This window comes from Eimeria acervulina, genomic scaffold (assembly GCF_000499425.1).
Source record: "Eimeria acervulina Houghton genomic scaffold, Eah_scaff502, whole genome shotgun sequence".
Classification (NCBI taxonomy): domain Eukaryota; phylum Apicomplexa; class Conoidasida; order Eucoccidiorida; family Eimeriidae; genus Eimeria; species Eimeria acervulina.
Window position 1 is genome coordinate 3381 of NW_013549760.1, and position 20086 is coordinate 23466.

The 20086-nt window shown below is 51.0% G+C and overlaps 4 protein-coding genes across 4 annotated transcripts; 2 read left to right on the forward strand and 2 right to left on the reverse strand.

Moving 5' to 3' along the window:
- Nucleotides 1-1248: 1248 nt before the first annotated feature.
- On the forward strand, nucleotides 1249-2930 carry EAH_00040760 (Coiled-coil domain-containing protein 124, related; the record flags this gene model as incomplete). Its single annotated transcript, XM_013395214.1, has 7 exons — nucleotides 1249-1398; nucleotides 1526-1630; nucleotides 1749-1838; nucleotides 1946-2042; nucleotides 2361-2446; nucleotides 2656-2751; nucleotides 2889-2930. The coding sequence occupies 7 exons, from the start codon at nucleotides 1249-1251 to the stop codon at nucleotides 2928-2930; spliced, it is 666 nt and encodes a 221-aa protein (XP_013250668.1).
- Nucleotides 2931-3886: 956 nt separating this feature from the next.
- EAH_00040770 (hypothetical protein, conserved) lies at nucleotides 3887-7765 on the reverse strand (the record flags this gene model as incomplete). Its single annotated transcript, XM_013395215.1, has 5 exons — nucleotides 3887-5383; nucleotides 5735-5809; nucleotides 6064-6180; nucleotides 6430-6606; nucleotides 6776-7765. 5 exons carry the CDS (start codon nucleotides 7763-7765, stop codon nucleotides 3887-3889), a joined length of 2856 nt encoding a protein of 951 aa, XP_013250669.1.
- Nucleotides 7766-10734: 2969 nt separating this feature from the next.
- EAH_00040780 (hypothetical protein, conserved) lies at nucleotides 10735-17423 on the forward strand (the record flags this gene model as incomplete). The annotated part of the gene is made up of 7 exons (XM_013395216.1): nucleotides 10735-11150; nucleotides 11611-11753; nucleotides 12264-12783; nucleotides 13179-13299; nucleotides 13779-16418; nucleotides 16707-16817; nucleotides 17307-17423. 7 exons carry the CDS (start codon nucleotides 10735-10737, stop codon nucleotides 17421-17423), a joined length of 4068 nt encoding a protein of 1355 aa, XP_013250670.1.
- A 39-nt stretch (nucleotides 17424-17462) lies between these two features.
- On the reverse strand, nucleotides 17463-17846 carry EAH_00040790 (hypothetical protein; the record flags this gene model as incomplete). Its single annotated transcript, XM_013395217.1, has 1 exon — nucleotides 17463-17846. The coding sequence occupies one exon, from the start codon at nucleotides 17844-17846 to the stop codon at nucleotides 17463-17465; it is 384 nt and encodes a 127-aa protein (XP_013250671.1).
- Nucleotides 17847-20086: the final 2240 nt, after the last annotated feature.

Below are 20086 nucleotides of genomic sequence, written 5' to 3' on the forward strand. Positions count from 1 at the left end.
ATGCAGCACAGTAAGCTTGGGCATTTTGTATGCATGCTGGGTTGCCTTGCAGCGGGAGTTGCAGAACAGTGTGCTGCAACTCACGAGATGTCGTATCCTCTCTGCATCATCAGCCGCAACCCCCTTGAACGCCTGGGCAGAGGACACCTGGAGACGGGAGGGGAGGTCAGCTACACAAGTACCACCTTCAGACGCAAAATCCAACAGAACTGGTCTGGATCTCTACACCGAGGAGCCTGAAGCAGCAGTTGGAAAGACATTGGTGACGAGGTGATGTATGCTGAGTTCTTTTCCGTCCTGATTAGAGGAATAAAACGTACGAATAAATGTAATTGAAATGAACATGCACCTGCATGGCAGAGCACTGTTACGCGTGGGGCAGACCCTACGCTCTTCTACCGTGCTTATGTGAATTTGCAACGCATCTCAAGAAGACTTTACACCGCTCCACAGATGCTTTTAACTGTTTGTGACGGGGCCCAGCACGGCGGCCGCCAGCCCCAACTACGGCGCCGCATTACCGAGTTCTTCGCTAGTGGCGAAACCCAACAACACTGAAGTTCTTTCTAGCACTTCATCCATTTTTTTGAATTATTCGGGCTTTCGCCTTTTCTGCCTTCCGTTAATGCGTGGTTTCTTGCCACGCTTCCCGTTGGACCTGGACGTTACGGGTAGCCGCTTGTTGGATTTCCCGATGTTTTTTAGTTGAATGTACCCTCATCTGAAGTGTATTTTTGATCTTTCTGTATGAATAACCGTGTTAAAGGCTCAAATAATGCTACGTCTGGATGCCGTTTAGAAATTTCGTCGTCTGCCGTGGTCAAGGCCTTCCTATTGGTTTCGCCACATACCATCTGCTTCGCCGTTGGCAGCCAGCAGGGCTGCCCTCGCAGAAAGATTTTGAGCGCTGAGACAGCTACATCTCCTGCTGCTGGAGTAAGAGGTGTTCCTTCTTGTACGCGAAGCAGATCTACCAATGCCCCCTTGTATTATCACCGTCACAACTCCTTTGACCAATAGTGTATGTGTGAAGCGTGTGGGCTGTTTGTGGTCGCTGCAGCCAACTCCTTTCCTTCGCTTCCAGCTGGTGCAGCAGGAGCTGTAGCATGCTCGGAGCCCCAGGGTAGTTTCCGGCGTTGCAGCTCCGCTGTTGGGTGGGCGTTTCAGTGAACCCCGCCACGCCTCCAAGTGTCGCGACAGCTGCATCTGTTTGGTATTCCATCCGTCTGAATTTCGTAAACAGATACGATGCCAGTCCGTGTCAACCAACGTGCTGTTGAGGCGCGGGAGCGCAAGGCGGCGGCAGCAGCAGCAAAAGCGGCAGCAGCAGAGCAGGAAGCTGAACGGAAGAAATGGGAAGACAACGATAAACTGGTCTCTCGCAAGCTGGACAGGAAAGTGCGTGCATGCGTTGAATCTGTTGATCCTATTTGTTCATCATTGATGAAGAATTTTAGGCTATTTCTCCCTCTACGCGGCGGAGAATCCAGCAGGAGTATACGTGATTTATCTCTTTTTGCCTCAGGCAGAGACCCAAGCAAAAGCCGAGGAGCGTATGCAACGAAAGTTGGAACTTAGGAAATTGGCAGAAGAGGAAATGAAGGCTCTCGCGGGGAACTCAACGAAGAAGGTGCAGCTAATGGGCACAAACTTATACGACCGAATGATTGGAGAACGACCAAACCGGGAATAGGTAGAGTATGCTGCATTTCTAGGAGCTGCTGCTGTTGCGCTTTGAACTGCTGCAGAACCAGTCCCCGACGAAGCTCACGCGGGCGCAGATCTTACAGCGGCAGTTGAAAGCTGCAGCGATGGAGAAAGAGGCTTCATCACCTTCGGTAGGCTCTACTTGTATGGACGCGCTTGATACGAGAACTAGCAGACCGCTTCCTCTAAACCCTACACCCTAAACCGTAGTCTGCTCTGCTCTGCTGCCACGGTGCAGGATGATGGCTCTCTGGCGCGGCTTGAGCCGAACATCAACCACATCATGAGGGCGGAAACTCTGCAGGCCCAGCTGGAAGGCAGAGACATCGTGTCTGGTAAGGACTTGCTGCATGCACAATTAAATGAGTCTAATAGTCTTTTCAGTAATGCAGAGCCGAACAAAAAACGCCGAGCTGAGTCGGTAGCACAACCTCCAAGGCAGCACAATCCTTGTTTAGTATAGTAGTACTACATTTGTAGAGTGCAACAGTCTTTATGTAAGCTCATTCATAGTCAGAGTGACTTGGGGCAGCTCCTTTAAATCCCGACACGTTAAAGCTGTAAACCCTATCAGGATCATGCAGGAGGATGCCTCTAAGGACGCATTTGCTGCAGTAGGCCCAGTCTGCTGCTTCTGTGCCTCTATGATTCAGCTTCAAATCTTGACGATGCTCTGAGCCAGCTGGCGGTTGCGGACTCGCCTGCGGAGGACAGGCACCCGGAGAGGCGAATGAGAGCAGTCCGTGTTCAGCTTGCCCGTAGCTGTAGACCCGTTCTTTGCATCTATCTGCATCTGTTGGCGTCTACGGCTACTTGGAAGCAGAAGCAACAGAATAAGGCAGACAGACACAGAACACAGGCGCACGCGAGTTTGTGCGTCACACTGGTGGCGAGTTGTATTCCCATTTAAATTGTTTGTGCTGCACTTCTCCGCTGCTGTTGCGTCAGGCCTACAGGGCATACGAGGAGCAGATGATGCCGAGGCTGAAAGCCGAGAACCCAACGCTCAAACGTTCGCAGTTGCTAGAGTTGCTTTCAAAACAGGTATGCCTTCTGACCGAGGTTTGATGCACGAAGTTGCGGGGCAGGGATGGACGAAGGGGTCGCGTTTGGCGTGGTGAGAGGGTCTAGTGTCGGATCAGCTATATGCAGTTTGGTCGTATGTTTCTGTGTTTTTTCAGTGGAAGAAAGCGCCAGAGAACCCGTTGAATCAGGCTTGCTGAGCGCTTGCGTTTTCTCTAGGAAACAGCACTTCTGCATTGGGGCCTGCTGAGTGTACCGCGTGCCTCGCCAGTAATCCGCGGGTGCCATCCCCACACATGTCAATGCATGCATTTGCGCACAAAGCGAAGGTTGTACACTTTAGCGCCCGCTCATCAACTCTGCTTAATAGGGGAAATCCGCAGCCTCAGCTCGCCTGAGGTTGGTCGGAATTTTAGGGGAGTCGGGAGAGCAGACGGGAAGCTGGCTGCGTTGTGAAAGAACAGTGTCATTTGGTTGTTGCACTTTACTCTGCGCTTCCATTAGTTCGGGCCTCAAGCTGGCCTACCCTCAGAATCAGCAGAAAGCGATGAGGCATTTAGACGTTAAACAGTAGAGCAATGCTTGCTTGCGGCTACTGTTCGTGGAGGCACTATTCGTAGAAAGCATTCGATGCGCAAATGAATACAAAGCATTTACAAAATATATGCAGGTGTTGCCCAGGCGGCTTGCAAGTATGAAGGCTGATGCACGTGCATTGCTTCGCCCTCGCTGCTGCATCGCGTGGCCTGGCTACCCTTAGTTGGCGGTGCCATGTCGTATGGGCTGGCTGCCGGGTACAGGCGTAGAGTAGCTTCCCATTTAGATGCAGAAAACAACTCTCCGTAACCCTTAAAATGGCCTCTAGCATTGGCTGATGGGGGAAAGTCCGCGGCGCAGTGTGAATTTAACTACATGCACCTGCAGACAATTATACTACAGGGGCCACACACACACCAGGAAACAATACGCGGAACGCTGCGAATGGCTGCATTACCGGAACTTCTCCGGATGCTGCTACGTCCAACCCCCCCAAAAGGAAGCATTCCAGAGCACAGAAAGACCATGTAGTGGGCAACACATAGCTTCTGCAACGACGTCCAGAAGTCCCCAAGTCGGAAATGGCGTTCGTCTGTCCCGGAGGAACTGCTGCAACTTCTCACACCCCGCTCTCCTGCAACGGCTCACCCTCTGCTGCAGCATCAGCGACTTCGGAATGAACGCCGGCATGCTCGGGTTCTGCCTCGGGAGTGTCACGACAGTCCGATATTCCAACTGGTTGTTCTGGCCCGTCGGAAGCGCTCGTTGTCTGCGGTATTTTCGGTTCTGCTGCTGCTGCAGCAGTGCCCTGCTCGGTTGCAGTTGGGTTCTGCGCGTCCGTTTCATCCGCTGGAAGTGGAGCCTTCATCTCCCTACGCTCACTTCTGCGTTCCTCAGCCTCCCCGACGTCACTAGAGGGGGCGTCTGAGGTGCATGGGGGCAACTCAGACGGCAGCTCGACTGTCATGCAACCGTGTGGGGTTCCCTCGCGCCGCCCGCGTTCGACCCTCCCCAAAGGGCGCGCGTTAGTACGGGCACCTGCACCGGCGGCCACTGGATTGCTCCTGCGGCGTGATGCGAGTGCAGCGGTCCGCGTTGACCCGGAGGCGACTGTTCCTTGCCTGCCTGATGGTTGCTGATCTCTAGCCTGTGCTATCAACGGATAAGCAGCAGGAGGGATGCTGCTAAAAAGTGGCATCGACTTGGCTGCGCGATGCCGCTCACGAAGCACCTCCCAAGCCGACGGGTTCCCCGCTGCAACCGTTCGCAAAGTAGAAAGGCGGGCTGGAGGCAGTGCCCTGTCTGCAAGCAGCTCATGAGCCGCCTGCCACATGCTGCGCGCCACGTTTCCGAGAGATCTTGAATCTGCCGCACTCGGACTCAAAACTTCCTCCTCTCCTCCCTCCGGCTCCGACTGTTGCTGGCCTTCCAGGTGTACGATCAGGTCGCTGCTGGTGCCACTGGTGCGCTGCAGAAAAAGCGCAGCTTCTTCGTGCAGCCCTCGTTCTTCTTCTGGGGGTGTTGAGTCCGCACTAGCTTGGGACTCGGGGTCCGTAGAGAGCTCGGGGGGATCGCGGTCCGCTGAGATGGTATGCTCGATGCGCTGCAGCAGCTGGGACACTCCAGAGGCTAACAAGCCCGTCACGCTCTTCCCTAAGCCCGGTCCTCGGAGACTGTCTGCATGCGCTTGGCTGCCGCTGCTCGTTCCTGTATGGCCGAGCAGGTTTTCACCTGCGCCTTCTGATCTCCTGCCCCCAAGGAACCCAGCAGTGCTTGCTGCATCGCAGTCGCATGAACTCCTCTCTGGCCCCTCATCTGCCTGGGTCTCTCTCGGGTGCTGCCTCGAAGCGGGGGCCTGCCACTCATCTGGTGGTGCTCCGCTGCTGCCTTGGGGGGCCCCAGGGCTCTCGGCGTTAAAGTGCGGGCCCCCACCACTGTGGCTACTCCTGGGGGATGCTGCTTGATTGACATCAGCTGCCGTCTCGCCTGGGTGTATCTGCGACTCCCTGAATTCCTCGAAAGCCTCCAGTTCGTCTATTCTGGCCAACGCGCTTGCATACTCCTCCCGCGTTTTAATCAGCTGCCCTCTAAGCCGCTTCACCTCCCGCCGCTGGGCCTGTGACGCCAGAAGCATAGACGCCGCAGCAACAAACAACAGCACCTCACGAGGGCCCCTAAACGCCTGAACACACCCCCCTGCCTGAGAGAGAGATAATACATGCTGCGTCTACAGCTACAAGCACGACGTCCAGAGAACTAAAACCCTCAAACCTTAGCCACAAAATGATACGAGCAGGCGACTCTACGAGCCTTCTCAGGGGCGATGCCTCCAAGAGAAAGAAAGGAGGCCCCCAAAACAATCAAAGTCCATCCGATGCAGACTCAGTTGTCCAGACAGCTTGCTAAATCAGAATCGTGACAAAGAGAGGAAAGGTTGCAGAAAGTTGCTATATGTTTTCTTGCCCACTTTGCTTCGCTCCATCAGGATCTGAAGGGCCAGCCGATACTCTTCAATACGAAAACCGTCAGCAGCAGCCACATCCTGAAACCCCCAAAAAGTAGCAGCAAAATCAGCAGAGCAAACTGCCAATGCAAGTCCTATTGGCTTCCTAAACAGTTCGCTGGCACGGTCAGACAGCTCGTGGGTTCTTGGGGCTAACTAGCTCGCTTCAAGACCTTCTAAGCTCGCAGGGTAACTACCTACTTATCTGGCTAGCTAGCTAGCTAACTAGCTAACTACTTCATACGGGTACCTGTGCTTGAGCCTGCTGGGGTGCTACCTGTCTGCGGTCTCACCGCTGCTTCAACGCGCGCCACGTTGATTTCTGCCTTCAGTATTTCGTTTTCTTTTCGCAAACTCGATGCCTCAGCGGTCGCCTGTTCCAGCTTCATCCTCATCTCCTCCACCTCACGCTGTAGAAACAGAAAACGCAAAGCAAAGCAGACCTCAAACCCTAAACCCTTACCCCCAACCATGAAACACCCACATCCCTTGGCGCCGCCTCGCTGTGCCAGAGGCCGTAGACCGACCACAGTTCCACACAGGCTCTTGAAGGACGAGAAGGAAGAGAAACAGTGAATTAGCACTTACGCCCTAAGCCTCAATAGCCCTACACCGTACACCCCAGGAAACCCCACACCCTAGGGCGGTCTTGGCCTCACCTCTTTGTCGGCGAGTTTTTCTTTGCACTCCTCAGCTTGTCGTCTGTTTTCTGCAACGCTGTCTTGAATGCCACTTTGAATTTGCTGCAAAGTGGCTTCTAAGTCATCTCTTTCTTGAGCTGTAGTGAGCAGAGCCGTTTCGCACTCTCGCAGCTTGTCTACAAGAAAAGTTTTCACCTAATTGAACGCACGCATGCAACAGTTGCTGCTCACCTAGATCAAAATACGCATGCATGTAGCAGTCGCCAGTGGCTGCAACAAGGTCCCTGCAAGTGCCTATCCCTTCAAATACAAGGAAGAACTTGCGTACGGTGGGTCTGCAACGGCAGCACAAAGTGCATATTACCTGCTGCAAATTGGCTATCATCGCCTCCATGTCCTCTTGCAGCAGCTTTGTAGCGGCTAGTTCGCTTCTTGCTGCTGCAGTTTTCACAATATCATTTTCTTCCTCAACAAGTCGTTCAAGTTCTGTTGAATTCCTGGAGCCCCCAAAAAGCCAAGACCCCAGCAACGGGCGCGAACCAGCAGCAGGCCTGCTGCTCTGCCCCAGAGAAGAAGCTCTCTGCAGGATATCCCTCCTTGTTTCCCTCTTGGAGTTATTGCTGCTCCCTGTGCTCCTCATGGCTTGTGTGGAGTTGTGCTGCATTACAAAGGACCCCGTTATGTCACTTCTGTACGTCTCGGTCGCCCTCTTTGGTGCCTCTTGGGCCGTGCGTACACTATCGGTTCTCCCCTCGTACCTTCCTTCGAAGTGATTGTTCTGCGGCGATATTTCAGTCTCTGCTGAAGGTCCAGGAGGGGAGAAACTCTCTCCTGCTTCTGCTGCAGCAGCAGCAGCCCGGACAGCTTCAGCGTTCAAGTAGCCCTGGGGGTTGCGTGTGTACTGGCCCCACTGCGCAGACGAGTAGAAGGTCTTGGTGAAGGTGATGGGGGCGGAGGCGTTGATTATGCGGTGGCTGAATTTGCTTCTTCCGCAGCCTCCACTTCGCACAGAGGCAGCAGAAGAGCGGGCTGAAGTTTGCAGACGGACTCCGTCAATGCATGCGTTCTGCGGGGCTGCTGCTGTGATGCCTTTAGGCAATTCATGAGCCGCTTTCCCTTCTCCATGATCGCAAGAGCAGCCGACAGACCCTGGAGAAGCAACGGCAGAGGCGGGGGGACCCTCTGGCGCTGTTTCAGTTGTTCCTACGACACTTCGGGGGCTATGGAAGACGTCCTCCTGACAGGAAACTAAAGGACTCTGGGGGAAAGGCGCTGCCTGCGTCTCACGAGCTTCGTCAGTGGATTCTTTGCATACTGCTGCGGCCTGTCGAGTGATGCAATCACGAAAGGACATAGTGGCTTCTCCCGGGTGTCTCGATGGCGAGAAGCGATCCCAGCCTCTGACAGACTGCGTTACGCGATCATTTACGTCTCAGTTTCGCGTTTGAAGCTGTACAGCGCGCAGAAAAAAAAAACAACGTGAAACCGAGCCACGAGATGAAACCCGAGCCGCCCGCAGACCACTGACAACCGTCCGTAATAGTCATTTATGTAACGCGTATCAATTATATCGCATTATTGAAATAAATACCAAACTTGATGGCTTCCTGGCGTGGGAACTTTGAGAGAAGGAAGGGGGCCCTCGCAGCCCGCCACAGCTCGCAGTCCGGTTTGTAATCGACGGCTCAATGCGTGCGTTTTCGAATATTGCGTGTCATTACTTCATTTTAAATGAAGGAATATCTCACACTTTGTCATTACTACTTCATTTAGAGTGAAAGAATAACCTAATCCTGCCTGGAAATCAGACATTTCTGGACGCGTCCGCATCGTTCAACTTTTGATGGTTCGCACGTTCCACAAACAATGCCAATTGCCCTCATGAAATTTGCGTTCACCAACTAAAACCCAGTATTCTTTTTGTTTGTTTTCTCTGCAAGTAAGCCAAAGGCCTCCTTGAACTAGTTCAAAACGTTTCCGTAAAAGACGCCTCAACACACCATACGTAAATATTAGCATAAATACATATATGCGTGTATTAATAGGCTCAAATGATGCATTACTATCATGGTGGTGCCCCAGAAGTGCAGCTCTGAATGCAACTACATCCTCCTTTATATCCCAGCATTTGATCACCCGCCTAAAAAACGCACGCTGCTTCAATTGCCTCAGTCAGAATTTACTGAGGGTTCATTCCAAGAACATTTTTGAAAGAACTTGGTTTTCTTCTTCACATCAGTTTGAATTCCTAGAGCTGTTGTTCTCCTTGATGACTGAAAATGTTAGAAATGTTTGTGGATACTTTGTTTACTTCCATGCGCCGTCCTTAAGCACCAAACGGCGGCAATAGGATAACTCTATATGAGAGCATTTTGGCGCAGCAGTCTCTCTTACACTCTGCACATGGCTGCACTAGGCGGGTTCTCTGGCCAGCAGATAGTTAGCTGGCTAGCTAGCGTCTGCACCCGTACGATCTGCAGCAGGGTAGAACATATAGGGGCTTCAGGAAGCTACACCATCCAACATTGAAGCTTTGCTGCTGAGCGGAAGCACCAAGCTGCCACCGTTACGCCTGCATTTTGCTGTACTCTCCATTATTCCAGCATATCTGCTTTTTTTGTCGCATCCAGTGAACTCATGTTTGCATTTTGCAAGAGCCCCTTGCGGGACTTGGTTTCCGTTTCTGCATGCATACAAGATGCAACAGCGATGCGTGGATAAATAAATAAATAAATAAGTATACATAGATATATGTATATATGTAAGTATGCATATATCCACATATATATATATGTATATATATATACCTTTAGAGGAGGGCACATGTAAGACAGTAGCATGAGGATCAGTCAGAATGTTCTGAAGGCCGCTAGCTTATTCTTGGTGGAGGAATTGCTGTTGGATACTTTCGTTCGACTAAATAATTAATTCGTTTTAGTGGGGGGCGGAGATAACAGAGCAGGGAGAGCCAATGAGAATGAAAATGAAGAGGTAGGAGCGCAGTTGCAGTATTGACGGCTTTGGAATGTTTTCTCTCTGGTTCACACCCTCTCTCCTGCAGAGCAGTTTGACTAGCTAAGATACGAAAACCACCTCGTGCCATATATATATATATATATATATATTATGGTGTGAGACTCATCCATCCATATACGCATACAAATATCTGTACGACCATACACCACTGTATATAATAAACAACCCTAAATATGCAGATGTGGAGCAGCAGTCTGTCTTTGAATCCGTAACAACTTTTGGTTGCATTTCGGGTGCTCTGAGCCGGTAGCCCGTCAGCAAAGGTATTCCCTCTTTGCCTGCATGCAGTATGCCGTCGTACTGGAGAGTTAACTGCGCTCTTCAGAAACCTGAATTCTCATTCAGCACACATGTATGGCTCCTGCAAGACGCAGACGCGTGATGCTTGTACACAATGCAGAGAACAGTTCGCTCCCTACACACTGTTGTAGTTGCGGTATGCCCTTTTCAACTTCTGCAGACAAGCAACGAACATTCAACCGCGATGTGCAGGAGGCGGCGAATGGCACACTGGAGTGCATTTTCAGAGCATCGTGATGCGTGAGGGTTCGGGTGTATATGCAGCTTTTCTCAGGACGTCCTGGGCGCATTGAATATGCCAATACGGAAACCTGTGTATTCATATTTCAGAGGTTTAATCCTTAACTGAATAATTTATTCCCGTCAATCCTCAGTCTGACGGCCCCGGGAATGCATGCACCGTGAAACTCGATAGGGCGCGATCCGCCTGTGTTCTTGTGTAAAGCAGCATTTATAGCAGCTTTTCTGCCTAGCCGTCGCCATTGGGTCGCTGCAATAGACTCATCTGAGGTTATATTTTTGTTTTTCTGCTGAAACTCATGCAGTTGCTGGGACTACACCTGCACTTCCCCTGGCTTTCCGTGTCCAGCGCGGCAGGGCGGGGTGGTCTTCCTGTGCCTGGAGCTCTTCTTCGTTGAATTATTACTCCTTGTAATGCAATTTCAGGTTTTCTTTCTTGCAGGCCCTTCCGCCTGAAGCCGACTGTGCGTATGCTGCGCCTCTCTGCACCACAAACCGCAGCCGCACAGACCACTCAGGCTCGGCGTCAAGCGAAACCCACGAGTTGTTTCAACTGTGTCTTCTCCTGTAACCCGGCATTTCGTCTCCGTATACACTTTAGCCTTACCACAAGGGCCTCAACACAGCAAGAAAACGTCGCAGCAGGCCTAACCCTTTTTCCTGCAGCAGCACCCACCTACCGCTCGAGATTGACTCCCCTGGTGGCCACCGCCACCCCCATCTGACGCTCGGCATACTCGAGAGGAGATGGAAGGGGGCCCCTCGAGTTCCTGGATTGCCGGCGAGCCCTCAGGCGCAGAAGGGGCCCTTTGGGGCCCCCCTCCCTCAGTCAGGCAGAAGCCACTTATTTCACCTAAGTTTAAGAAGGAGCAGGACCCAACCTATGGAGACAGCGGGTGTGCTGCAAGTGCTGCAGCGTCGCATCTGCAGAATCGGGAGAGGGGCCCGTGGGGCGGCAGCAAACTCGGCTTCGACTTGGGTATTAAGCGGTATCTCAGCAGCAGCAGCAGCAGCAGCAGCAGCAGGAACTCGATCCGCAGCCGCCTCTGTGCTGCAAATAGCCTTTGGAGGGCCCGCTCTCAGCGGGTAAATGTCGCGAAGCCGGGTTTCTTTAGAACGGCATACCGATACAGAGGCCATGAAGGCTGCGTAAATGCAATCAAGTGAGTGCAGTGTATGCACAGCATTCTGAACACGGAATACAGTTGGAAGCACAGCGGTGTACATTTAAAATAGACCTGGGTTTTGCTCGTCTTTATTTCTTCGTTCTTTCCTTCATTGGTTGCATCTGAAAGGAATGCACACGCGGCTCTGTTGGCTTGCTGCCTGCTGTTGGCCGCGCTGGTGTCTTGTGTTTGGAATATCAGCGTTTTTATATGTTGTTCTGTTTTGTTTTATTTTGTTCTGCTTTGTTTTGTTCTTGTTTGTTTTGTTTGTGTTTGTGTGTACGTCACCATCTCCACTTGGATTTTCTGGCGTTCTTTTTTGTGTTTTTCTGTTGTCTCCTCTTAGTGAATATTATCTTCGTATATCCTATGAAATGCTTGTAGATTAGATTTGTGCAGTGCATAATAAGTGGTTTGCAGCTGTACATGCGTTATTTGGGGCGTACGTACACCACAGATTCCACCCCACACAACAGTGGCTCTTCAGTGGAGGAGACGATCTCCGCCTTCTTATTTGGGAGCCTCGCGTCTGGCCGCGGATCCCCAAAGCGGAGATTAGAACAGAGCACACAGACAATATTTTCTGCATCGACTTCGACAGTACGCGCATCAAACCACCGCTACCTGCAACTCTACACTACCGACCTTATATACTATATCTATGTTTATATGCATATATATATATATATATATAATGTGCACACCCTGTTGCTGTATAGGGACTAGCTTTCTACACCCGTAGAGTTAGTGTATTGAAAGCTGCAGATACACCTGACGATTGATGCGTGTACATCATGAACGTGCTGTTATGTCTGTACACCCCAAAAAGTCATACGAACGCATGTGGCTGACCCCGCTGCATGCATCAGGGTATTGCTTACAGCTTTGCATGCATCTATTTTTTTAGTTGTTTCGTCTGGCGGTGGCACAGCTGTACGTACACCTACTGGCTGTCCTCTATAGTTAGTGGCCTTAGGTTGGGGCTCTTTGAGTTTGGGCTTTATATGCTCCTTGTTGGGTTTTTAACCATTGCTGTTGCTGCTGGTGCTGTTGCTGCGATTGCCGTTTCTGCTGCGGCTGCTGCTGTTTGTGTTGCTACTGCTGCTGCAGCGCTGGGTAGCCGCGCACTGACAGCAGCAAATGACGGCCTGGTGACGCGCATATCTTTGGAGGCTTCTGCTGGAGGTGCATCAGAATGTCGAAACTTTTATTCTATTTATGGAAGGCTGCATGCGCCTCTTGTAGAGCGAATGAGTTCTTTGTCTTTGCCTCTGACGCATCCGCATGCAAGGACAGGGCTGTCTGGTGCTGCTTCTGAGAGCAGCGAGACGGCTGATGGTGGTGGTGGTGCTGCTGCTGCACCCGCAACACCAGATGCAGACGCAGATGCACCTACAGCGACGACGCCTGCTGCTGCTGGGGAGCAGGGTGGAACAGCAGCAGCAGCAGCAGCGGCTGCTGCTGCTGCAGTGAGAAGCAACTTGGATATTCTTGTAGCAGCAGATGAAGGCCTTATTCTCTTTCCCAGATCAAGGACCCGCGCATGCTTTGAGGCGAAGTTCATCGATACTGCGGGCCACATTGCTGCTGCTGCTCTTGAGTCGGGCTTTGTGGCGCTTGCAGATTTCAGGTGAGTAAATGTCTTTTTTCTCTCTGTTTGAATCTCTCCTGGTGCTGGTAACTGTTGCTCGGGGCGGCGCATGCAGCACCTCCTCGCTGCTGCTCCCGCTGCAGCAGCAGCAGCAGCGGCTGCTGCTGCAAGTGCAGCTTATGCTGATGCTGTTAAAGTTTGAAGCTACTGCTGCCTGCTGCTGCTCCCGATGCATCAAAAGCAGCTGTTGCTGCTCTCACTGCAACAGCAGCCGCTATTGCTGCTGCTGCAGGTGCAGGTGCTGCTCCTGCAATTCGGAGTTGCTGTTGCAGGTGCTGCTGCGTTTTTTCTGTGTTGTGTGGTTTGGTGTTTCTGGGGTGTCTGGACAGCTGGGAGTGTGGGGTTCTGTATGTTTTTGGGGTTTCTGCGAGCAGAGAGAGGCCTCAAGTGACGCATGCAATTATGCGGAATACCGGCGACTTCACCAGCGTAGACCCGCACATCCCTTTGCCTTATCACCTCGCTTATGCAGGCAGTTGTGGGGCGGGGATCCTTGTGAGACAAACCCTAAACCCTTAACCCTAAGCTCTAAACCCTAAATCCTAATTTGTATGCCCTTGTGCGTCTTGAACGTGCGTTGGCGGTTGCCGACGGTTGCTTGGCTCTGCGGCACTCTGGGTTGTTGTCTACTTTGCTGCTTTTTCTTTTTGCTGCTCTCCCTTTTTGCTGCTGTCTCTTTTTGCTGCTGTCTATTTTGCTGCTGTCTCGTTTGCTGCTGTCTCTTTTGCTGCTGCCTCTTTTTGGGGTTTTGTTGGGGTCAGACAGACGGCGCATAGCTTAGAAAAAAAAAACGGCAGCAGAAACGGAGAGAAGCTGCAGATTAGCGATGAAAGAATTATATGTCTTGTTTGCTTTTTTTATCAAGATAAATATAAATAGATCCCAGATGCATAGGAATAGTTAATATATGCTCTCTTAGATATGCACTGTATGCAGAGGTGCCCGTGCTGCTGCTGCTGCTGCTGCTGCTGCAGGATCTGCGCACCGCGAAACCCTTCTTGAGACTGAGGGTCCCTGGGATCGTTGGAGAAGAAGAAGAAGAAGATACGAGGCAGGTGCTTTGGCAGTCCCGCCGCCACAGCAGCAGCAGCCGCCGCAGCAGCAACAGCAGCCGCCGCAGCAGCAGCAACAGCAGCAGAGGCAGCAGCAACAGCAGCGACGGTGGCGACAGCAGCGGCAGTGACAGCAGTAGTGGAACTTTCGATACCGCGAGACACCGCATGATCTGCAGCAGCAGCAGCAACAGCAGTATTAGAAGAAGCAGCAGCAGCGAGAGCAGCAACAGCAGCGACAGCAGCATGCAAGGAGACGAAGAGGTGTGGGTCCCTCCCTCTCGCTCGCGTTTGCTGCTGCGAGCGCAGCAGCAGCCACGCCGCAGCGGCAGACCCTCTGAACGTGGGGAAAGAGAAGAGGAGGAAGATGCATCCGGCTCACCAGTATCTGCTGCTGCAGCTGCTGCTGCTGCTGCATCTGCTTCGCAGTCAAAGTGTCTAACCACGCCGAGACGGAGGTTCACCCGCAGCAGCAGCAGCAGCCGCAGCCGCAGCAGCAGCAGCCGCAGCCGCAGCCGCAGCAATAGCAGCAACATGAGGAGAGACGGAGGCAGCAGCAGAGGCAGAAGCAGCAGCAGGGCCAGAGGCATTGACACCAACGGCAGCAGCAGCGACAGCAACAGCGATAGCAGCAAGCAGCACGCTTCAGATACCCGCGTGGAGAGAGAACCGAACCGCAGTAGCGGTAGCAGCAGCCGCAGAAGCAGCAACAGCAGCAGCAGAAGCAGCAGCAGCAAAAGCCTCACCGGCAGATTGCTGCGGCGCGGGCGAGGTGGTGTCCCGAAATTATCTCCACATGCCGCTGCTGCTGCAGATGAAGCAGCAGAGAACAAAACAACGCACAAACGAGAGGGCAGCAGCAGACGGGAAAGCAAAAGCAGCAGCAGCAGCAGCAGCAGTAGCAGCAGCAGCAGCAGCAGATCGCCTGGCCACGAATTCGTGCCTACGAAAGGCGAAACGTCTTCTCCAACAAACAGCGGCAAACGCCGCTGCATCCGTTACAGAAGCAGCAGCAGCAGCAGCAGCAGCAACCCCGCAACATCTAGTAACAGAAGCACTAGTAGCAATGACGGCCGCAGCAGCAGCAGCAGCAGCACTGTGAAACCTGCGGCGTCTCCGCATAGAGAGCCAAGGACCCGACTGCAACACGCGGCAGCGGCGGCAGCAGCAGAAACGGAGGCAGCAGTAGCAGAAAGAGAGGCAGCAGCAGCCGCTGCTTCTGGTGCTGCTGCTGCTTCACGGCGAGGTGTTGAGGCTGAAGAGCAGCACCCACAGACCCATCGTGTGGTTGGGGGCGCCGCTGCTCTCCAGCGGCATGCAGCTGGCAGCAGGCTGCCTCGAGGCGCGCAGCAGCAACAGCAGCAGCGGCAACAGCAACGACAACAGCAGGAGCAGCAGCAGAGCGACCCCTCGGAATCTCGATTAGAAGAAGAGCGGCAGCGAGCTGCAAGAAGAGACAATATAATTGCTCTGTGTCTCTTAACTGCAGGTATGCATCAACAGGGAGGTGGGGAAGCACCTTCCGTATCTGCTGCTCTTGCTTCTGCTGCTGCAGCAACAGCAACAGCAACAACAGCAGCAGCAGCAGGAGCGCGTGCACCGGAGACTGCAGCGGGCGGTCAAGGATCTTCCTCGTCTGGAAGGCGTTCTCGACGGGCCTCCCCCCCATCCCCAGCCTCCCCAGAAGCAGCAGCAGCAGCAACAGCAGCAGAAGCTGCAGCAGCAGGAAGGGGGCCCCCAGGGGACGGAGAAGCAGAGGAGACACCTGAGAGGCGCCGCCGTCTTCGTCGTTCGGTGCCTCTGGAGGAAATGCAGTCGCTGCGAGAGACAGTGTTGCAGGTTTTGGGAATCCCCAGACCGCATGCAGCAGCAGCAGCAGCAGCTGCTGCTGCTGCTTCTGATGGCGACGGTGAGGGGGGATCCCACAGCAGGGCCCCTGAGAGGGCCCCACAGAGCGCTCCTGAGAGGCAGAGACGCAGTAGCAACAGCAGTAACAGCAGCAGCAATAGCAGCAACAGCAGCAGTAGCCCCGTGGAGGCAGCGGGGGCTGCATCTCCGCATCAGGATGAGGAAAGTGAAGGGGCCCCACGTGCAGCTGCTCGCATTCGTGAGGGGCGCCGCCGCTCCGGCTGGGATCGGGAAGGGGATCGGGATCGGGATCGGGATCGATCCGGGTCTGTTCCTGGAGGTGGATCCCGATCCCGATCCCGGTCTGGTTCTGTTTCGGGGGATCGATCCCGTGAATCGCGGGATGGATCCCCATTGGGGTTAGTTGAGGAGGAGGGTGTGGGGTCTGTAGGAGGCGTGGGATCGTCTCCTGAGGTACGGGAGGCGCTGCTGCGAGCGGAGGCTGTTGCTACTCAGCTGCCAGCTATTCGCTTCCCTACCTATAGGGAGGTCCCTGGGCAGAGGGGGCAGAGGAGACAGAGACACAGAGCAGCAAAACTCGCTAATGTGCCGTTCGTACAAATGGTTGATAAGATCGTCTTCTCTTGGGATGGGCGTCTCCTGCTGGCAATCCGAAGGAGACAGGAACCCCTCATTTATAGTACGGACTGGGAGGTGAGACAGACAAACATATATATATATATATATAGGTAGAGTATATATATATATATATATATATTGTTTTCTCTTTATCTCTCTCTTTATCTATATGCATGTTGTTGTTTTGTCGCTGTCTTTATTGTCTTTATTATTATGGTTTGAGTGTCTCTCTCTAATGTTATCTGTCTATCTTTCCCGTTTATAATTATTATCTTTTTCTCTCTTTATCTCTGTCTGTCTGTTACTGCTGTTTATTGTTTTTGTATTAATATCTTTATATCTGTTTCTCTATTGCTGCTGCAGCTGCCTTTGTTTGAACTCCAAAGTGATGGCTATACCAACGCCACAACTATGAAGGGGGGCTGCTTCCTTACTGATATGCAGCATGTTGCATGCGGCTCTGAGGACCTCCAGGTAATCCTAGTGTCTACGCATGCATGCAAATCTCCATCCACATCTGCATGCATGCATGCATGCATGCATGCTTGCTTGCGTGGCTATCTGCATGCATGGATATGTCCATGAATGCATGCATGCGTGCATGCATGCAAATGAGCATGCAGATGCCCATGCTGTTGTACATGCATGCATGCAAATGTGCATGCATGCATGCATATGTGCATGCATTTTGCATGCAAATGGGATATATCTTTGTAGCAGTTCTCACGGGCGGATAACTGCAGCTGCTTTGTCTCTGCTGCTGCTGCTGCTGCAACACCCACTACTATTGCCGCTACTATTGATGCTGCTCCCCCTGCTGCTGCTGCTGCTGCTGCTCGTGCTGCTGCTGCTGCAGCTGCATCGACTTTCACTTCACCTAAACCCTCACCACCACTACTATTACTATTACTATTACTACTGCTCTTGCTGCTGCTGCTGCTGCTGCTGCTGCTGCTGCTGCAGGTGCACATATGGCAGCTTCCTCGGCCTTTGCCCGTGAAGCCTCTGACTACTCAGGCGTTACCTCGCCGCGTTTGTTTGAGGGGACATCTTTGTGTAGTAAACTGCTGCGCTAGGTAAATAGATGCGTTAATGCTATTTTATTAATTTATTCTAATGCTAATGCTGCTGTTGATGCTGCTTTTCCTCCCCGTGGTGCTGCTGCTGCTGCTCCAGCTGCTGCTTCTGCTGATCCAGCTGCAACAGTTGCTCCACAAGCTGCTGCTGCTGCTTGTCGTCGTCCAGCTGCTCCGGGTGCCGCTTCTGCTGGTGCTGCTGCTTCCAGCTGCTGTCCCTGCAGCTTTCCCAGCTGCTGCTGCTGCTCCTGCTGGTGGTGCTAAACCCAGCTGAAGCTGCTGCTGCTGCTTCCCCATCTGCTGCTGCTGCTGCTGCTTCCTCACTTCCTCCTGCTGCTTCCCCAGCTGTTGATACTGCTGCTGCTGCTGCTTCCCCAGCTGCGGCTGCTGCTGCGTTTTCATCTGCTGCTGCTGGTGCTGCATGCATGCATGCAGCCCTTCTCCTGAGAGCCCTTTGGGTTTGTGGGGCCCAGCGATGTTGGCTACGAGCGGCGTGGAGAAAATGGTGAGGGTCTGGACGTGCGAATTCACCAGAGATAAAGATGACTGCGATGTATATACACCTGAAGGAAGGTAAATAAAATATATTAAAAAGATAAATAGATATATAGATAAGTAGATAGATATATAGATAGAGAGATAAAGATGACTGCTATGTACATACATACACCTGAATAAAGGTAAATTAAATAAATTTAAAAGAATAAGAAAGTGTGAAGAGATATATTATAGACAAACAGATAGAGCTATGAAGGGAGGAAGAGGAGACAGCAGAGAATAGACATAGAGACAAACAAAAGCAGACAGAAACCATAAACCCTAAACCCTAAACCCGAAGGCATAAAGACAGGGAAGAAGAAAGTATAAAGACACAGAGACAGCAAGGAGAGGAGAGCAGCAGCAGAGACAGAGACACGCAAGAAAAAGAGACAGAGACAGCTTTTACTTTACTTCTTTTTAAATAATATTTTGTTTTGCAGATATATCTCTCAAGACACCACAGAAGACTTCCTCACGATTGCTCGCTTTAATCAAGCGACGCCAGCATCAGCCAGGTAGAGGCATCTAAACCCTAAACCCTAAACCCTAAACCCTAAACCCTAGTTTGCTGGTTTGTTGCTGTTTCGTCTTCTGGTATATTTGTTTGTATGATTTTAGGGTTGCTGCTGTCTCCTTCATCTGCTGTTTGTTTGTTTCTCTGCTGTTTTACTGTCTCCTCCTTTATCCATTTATTGTTTATTTTTGTTTAATAATCTTTGTTTATTTTTGTTGTGTTCTTCGCATTCTTGTTTATTTCTTTATGCAGCTCTACTAACTCATTTTGTCTCCTTTTCTCTGTCTTCTTCCCTGTATATTTATTTGTTTTTTATTATTCATTTATTTTATTTATTTATTTATTTATTTAGGTTTTCTTCTCTCTCGTTTTATGTATTTATTTTATATTTTTTGTCCCCGTCTCTGTTTTTCTAATTTATTTACTTTTTTTATATCTGCCCCTCTCCTTTTATTTATTTATTTATTTATTTATTTATTTTATATTTATTGTCTCTGTTTCTTTTTTCTTAGGACGGTGATTCCTGTGCCGGCTTTGTTTGGTTTGTTGCCGACTATGGGGGGAGAGTGGAGTGTATAGGCAGCAGGAAAAGATATATTTTGTTTTCAAGAAATAAAAACAAAATATAAAACATTTATTTAAAATATAAAAGAGCAGCGGCCTCCACAAGCTGCAGCAGCAGCAGCAGTAGCGGAGGCAGCAGTAGCAGAAGCAGCAGTAGCAGAGACAGCAGCTGCAGCAACAGAAGTAGCTGCAGCAACAGCAGCAGCAATAGCAGCAGCAGTAGGAAGTGTCAGTGTCGGTATTTTTGTGTCTTTTTGTGTCTCTGTCTGTCTCTCCTCTCTATCTGTCTCTGTCTCCTGTCTGTCTGTCTCTGTCTCCTTTTCTATTGTCTCTTTTGTCTGCTTTAACTTTCTCTCGTTTGTCTCCTTTGTGTCTGTTTTGCTTTTTTTGTCTCTGTCTGTTTGCTTTGCTTTTTCTTCTTCACGTGCTCGAGGCGCAGCAAAGGAGACAGAAGAAAAACAAAAAATAAATAAATAAAACTATGAAATGCCTTTTAAAACTGTTGGCTGGGCCTTTGGGTGTCTTCAAACAAACAGAGACAGAAATAAAGAGACAGAAATATAAATAAAAGAGAAAGGGAGACAGAACGATAATAAAAGAGACAAAAATATATATAAAAGAGAGACAGAGAGCAACAAAGAGAGACAGCAAAAGATATAGAAATAGAAAGAGAGACAAAACAAACAGAGACAGCAAAAATAAAACAGAGACAGACAAATACAGAAATGAAGACAAAGAGAGACACAAAAAAAGAAAGAGAGAGAGACAGCAAGAGAGACAGAAAGTAAAAGACAAGAAGAACAAAAGGAGACAGACAGAGAAAACAAATAAGGCGGCACAACCTGTAACCACGTTAGGGTTTAGGGTTTAGGGTTTAGGGTTTTCCCTGGAGATAAATAAACAAGACAACTACGAGGTGTACACACACCTCAGATAAACAGCAGCAAAAGATTATTTCTGCAGCATTTGCTGCTTTCTTGCAAGCTAAAGAAAAGCAACAGCCAACCCATATATATATATATATATATATATATATATATATATATATA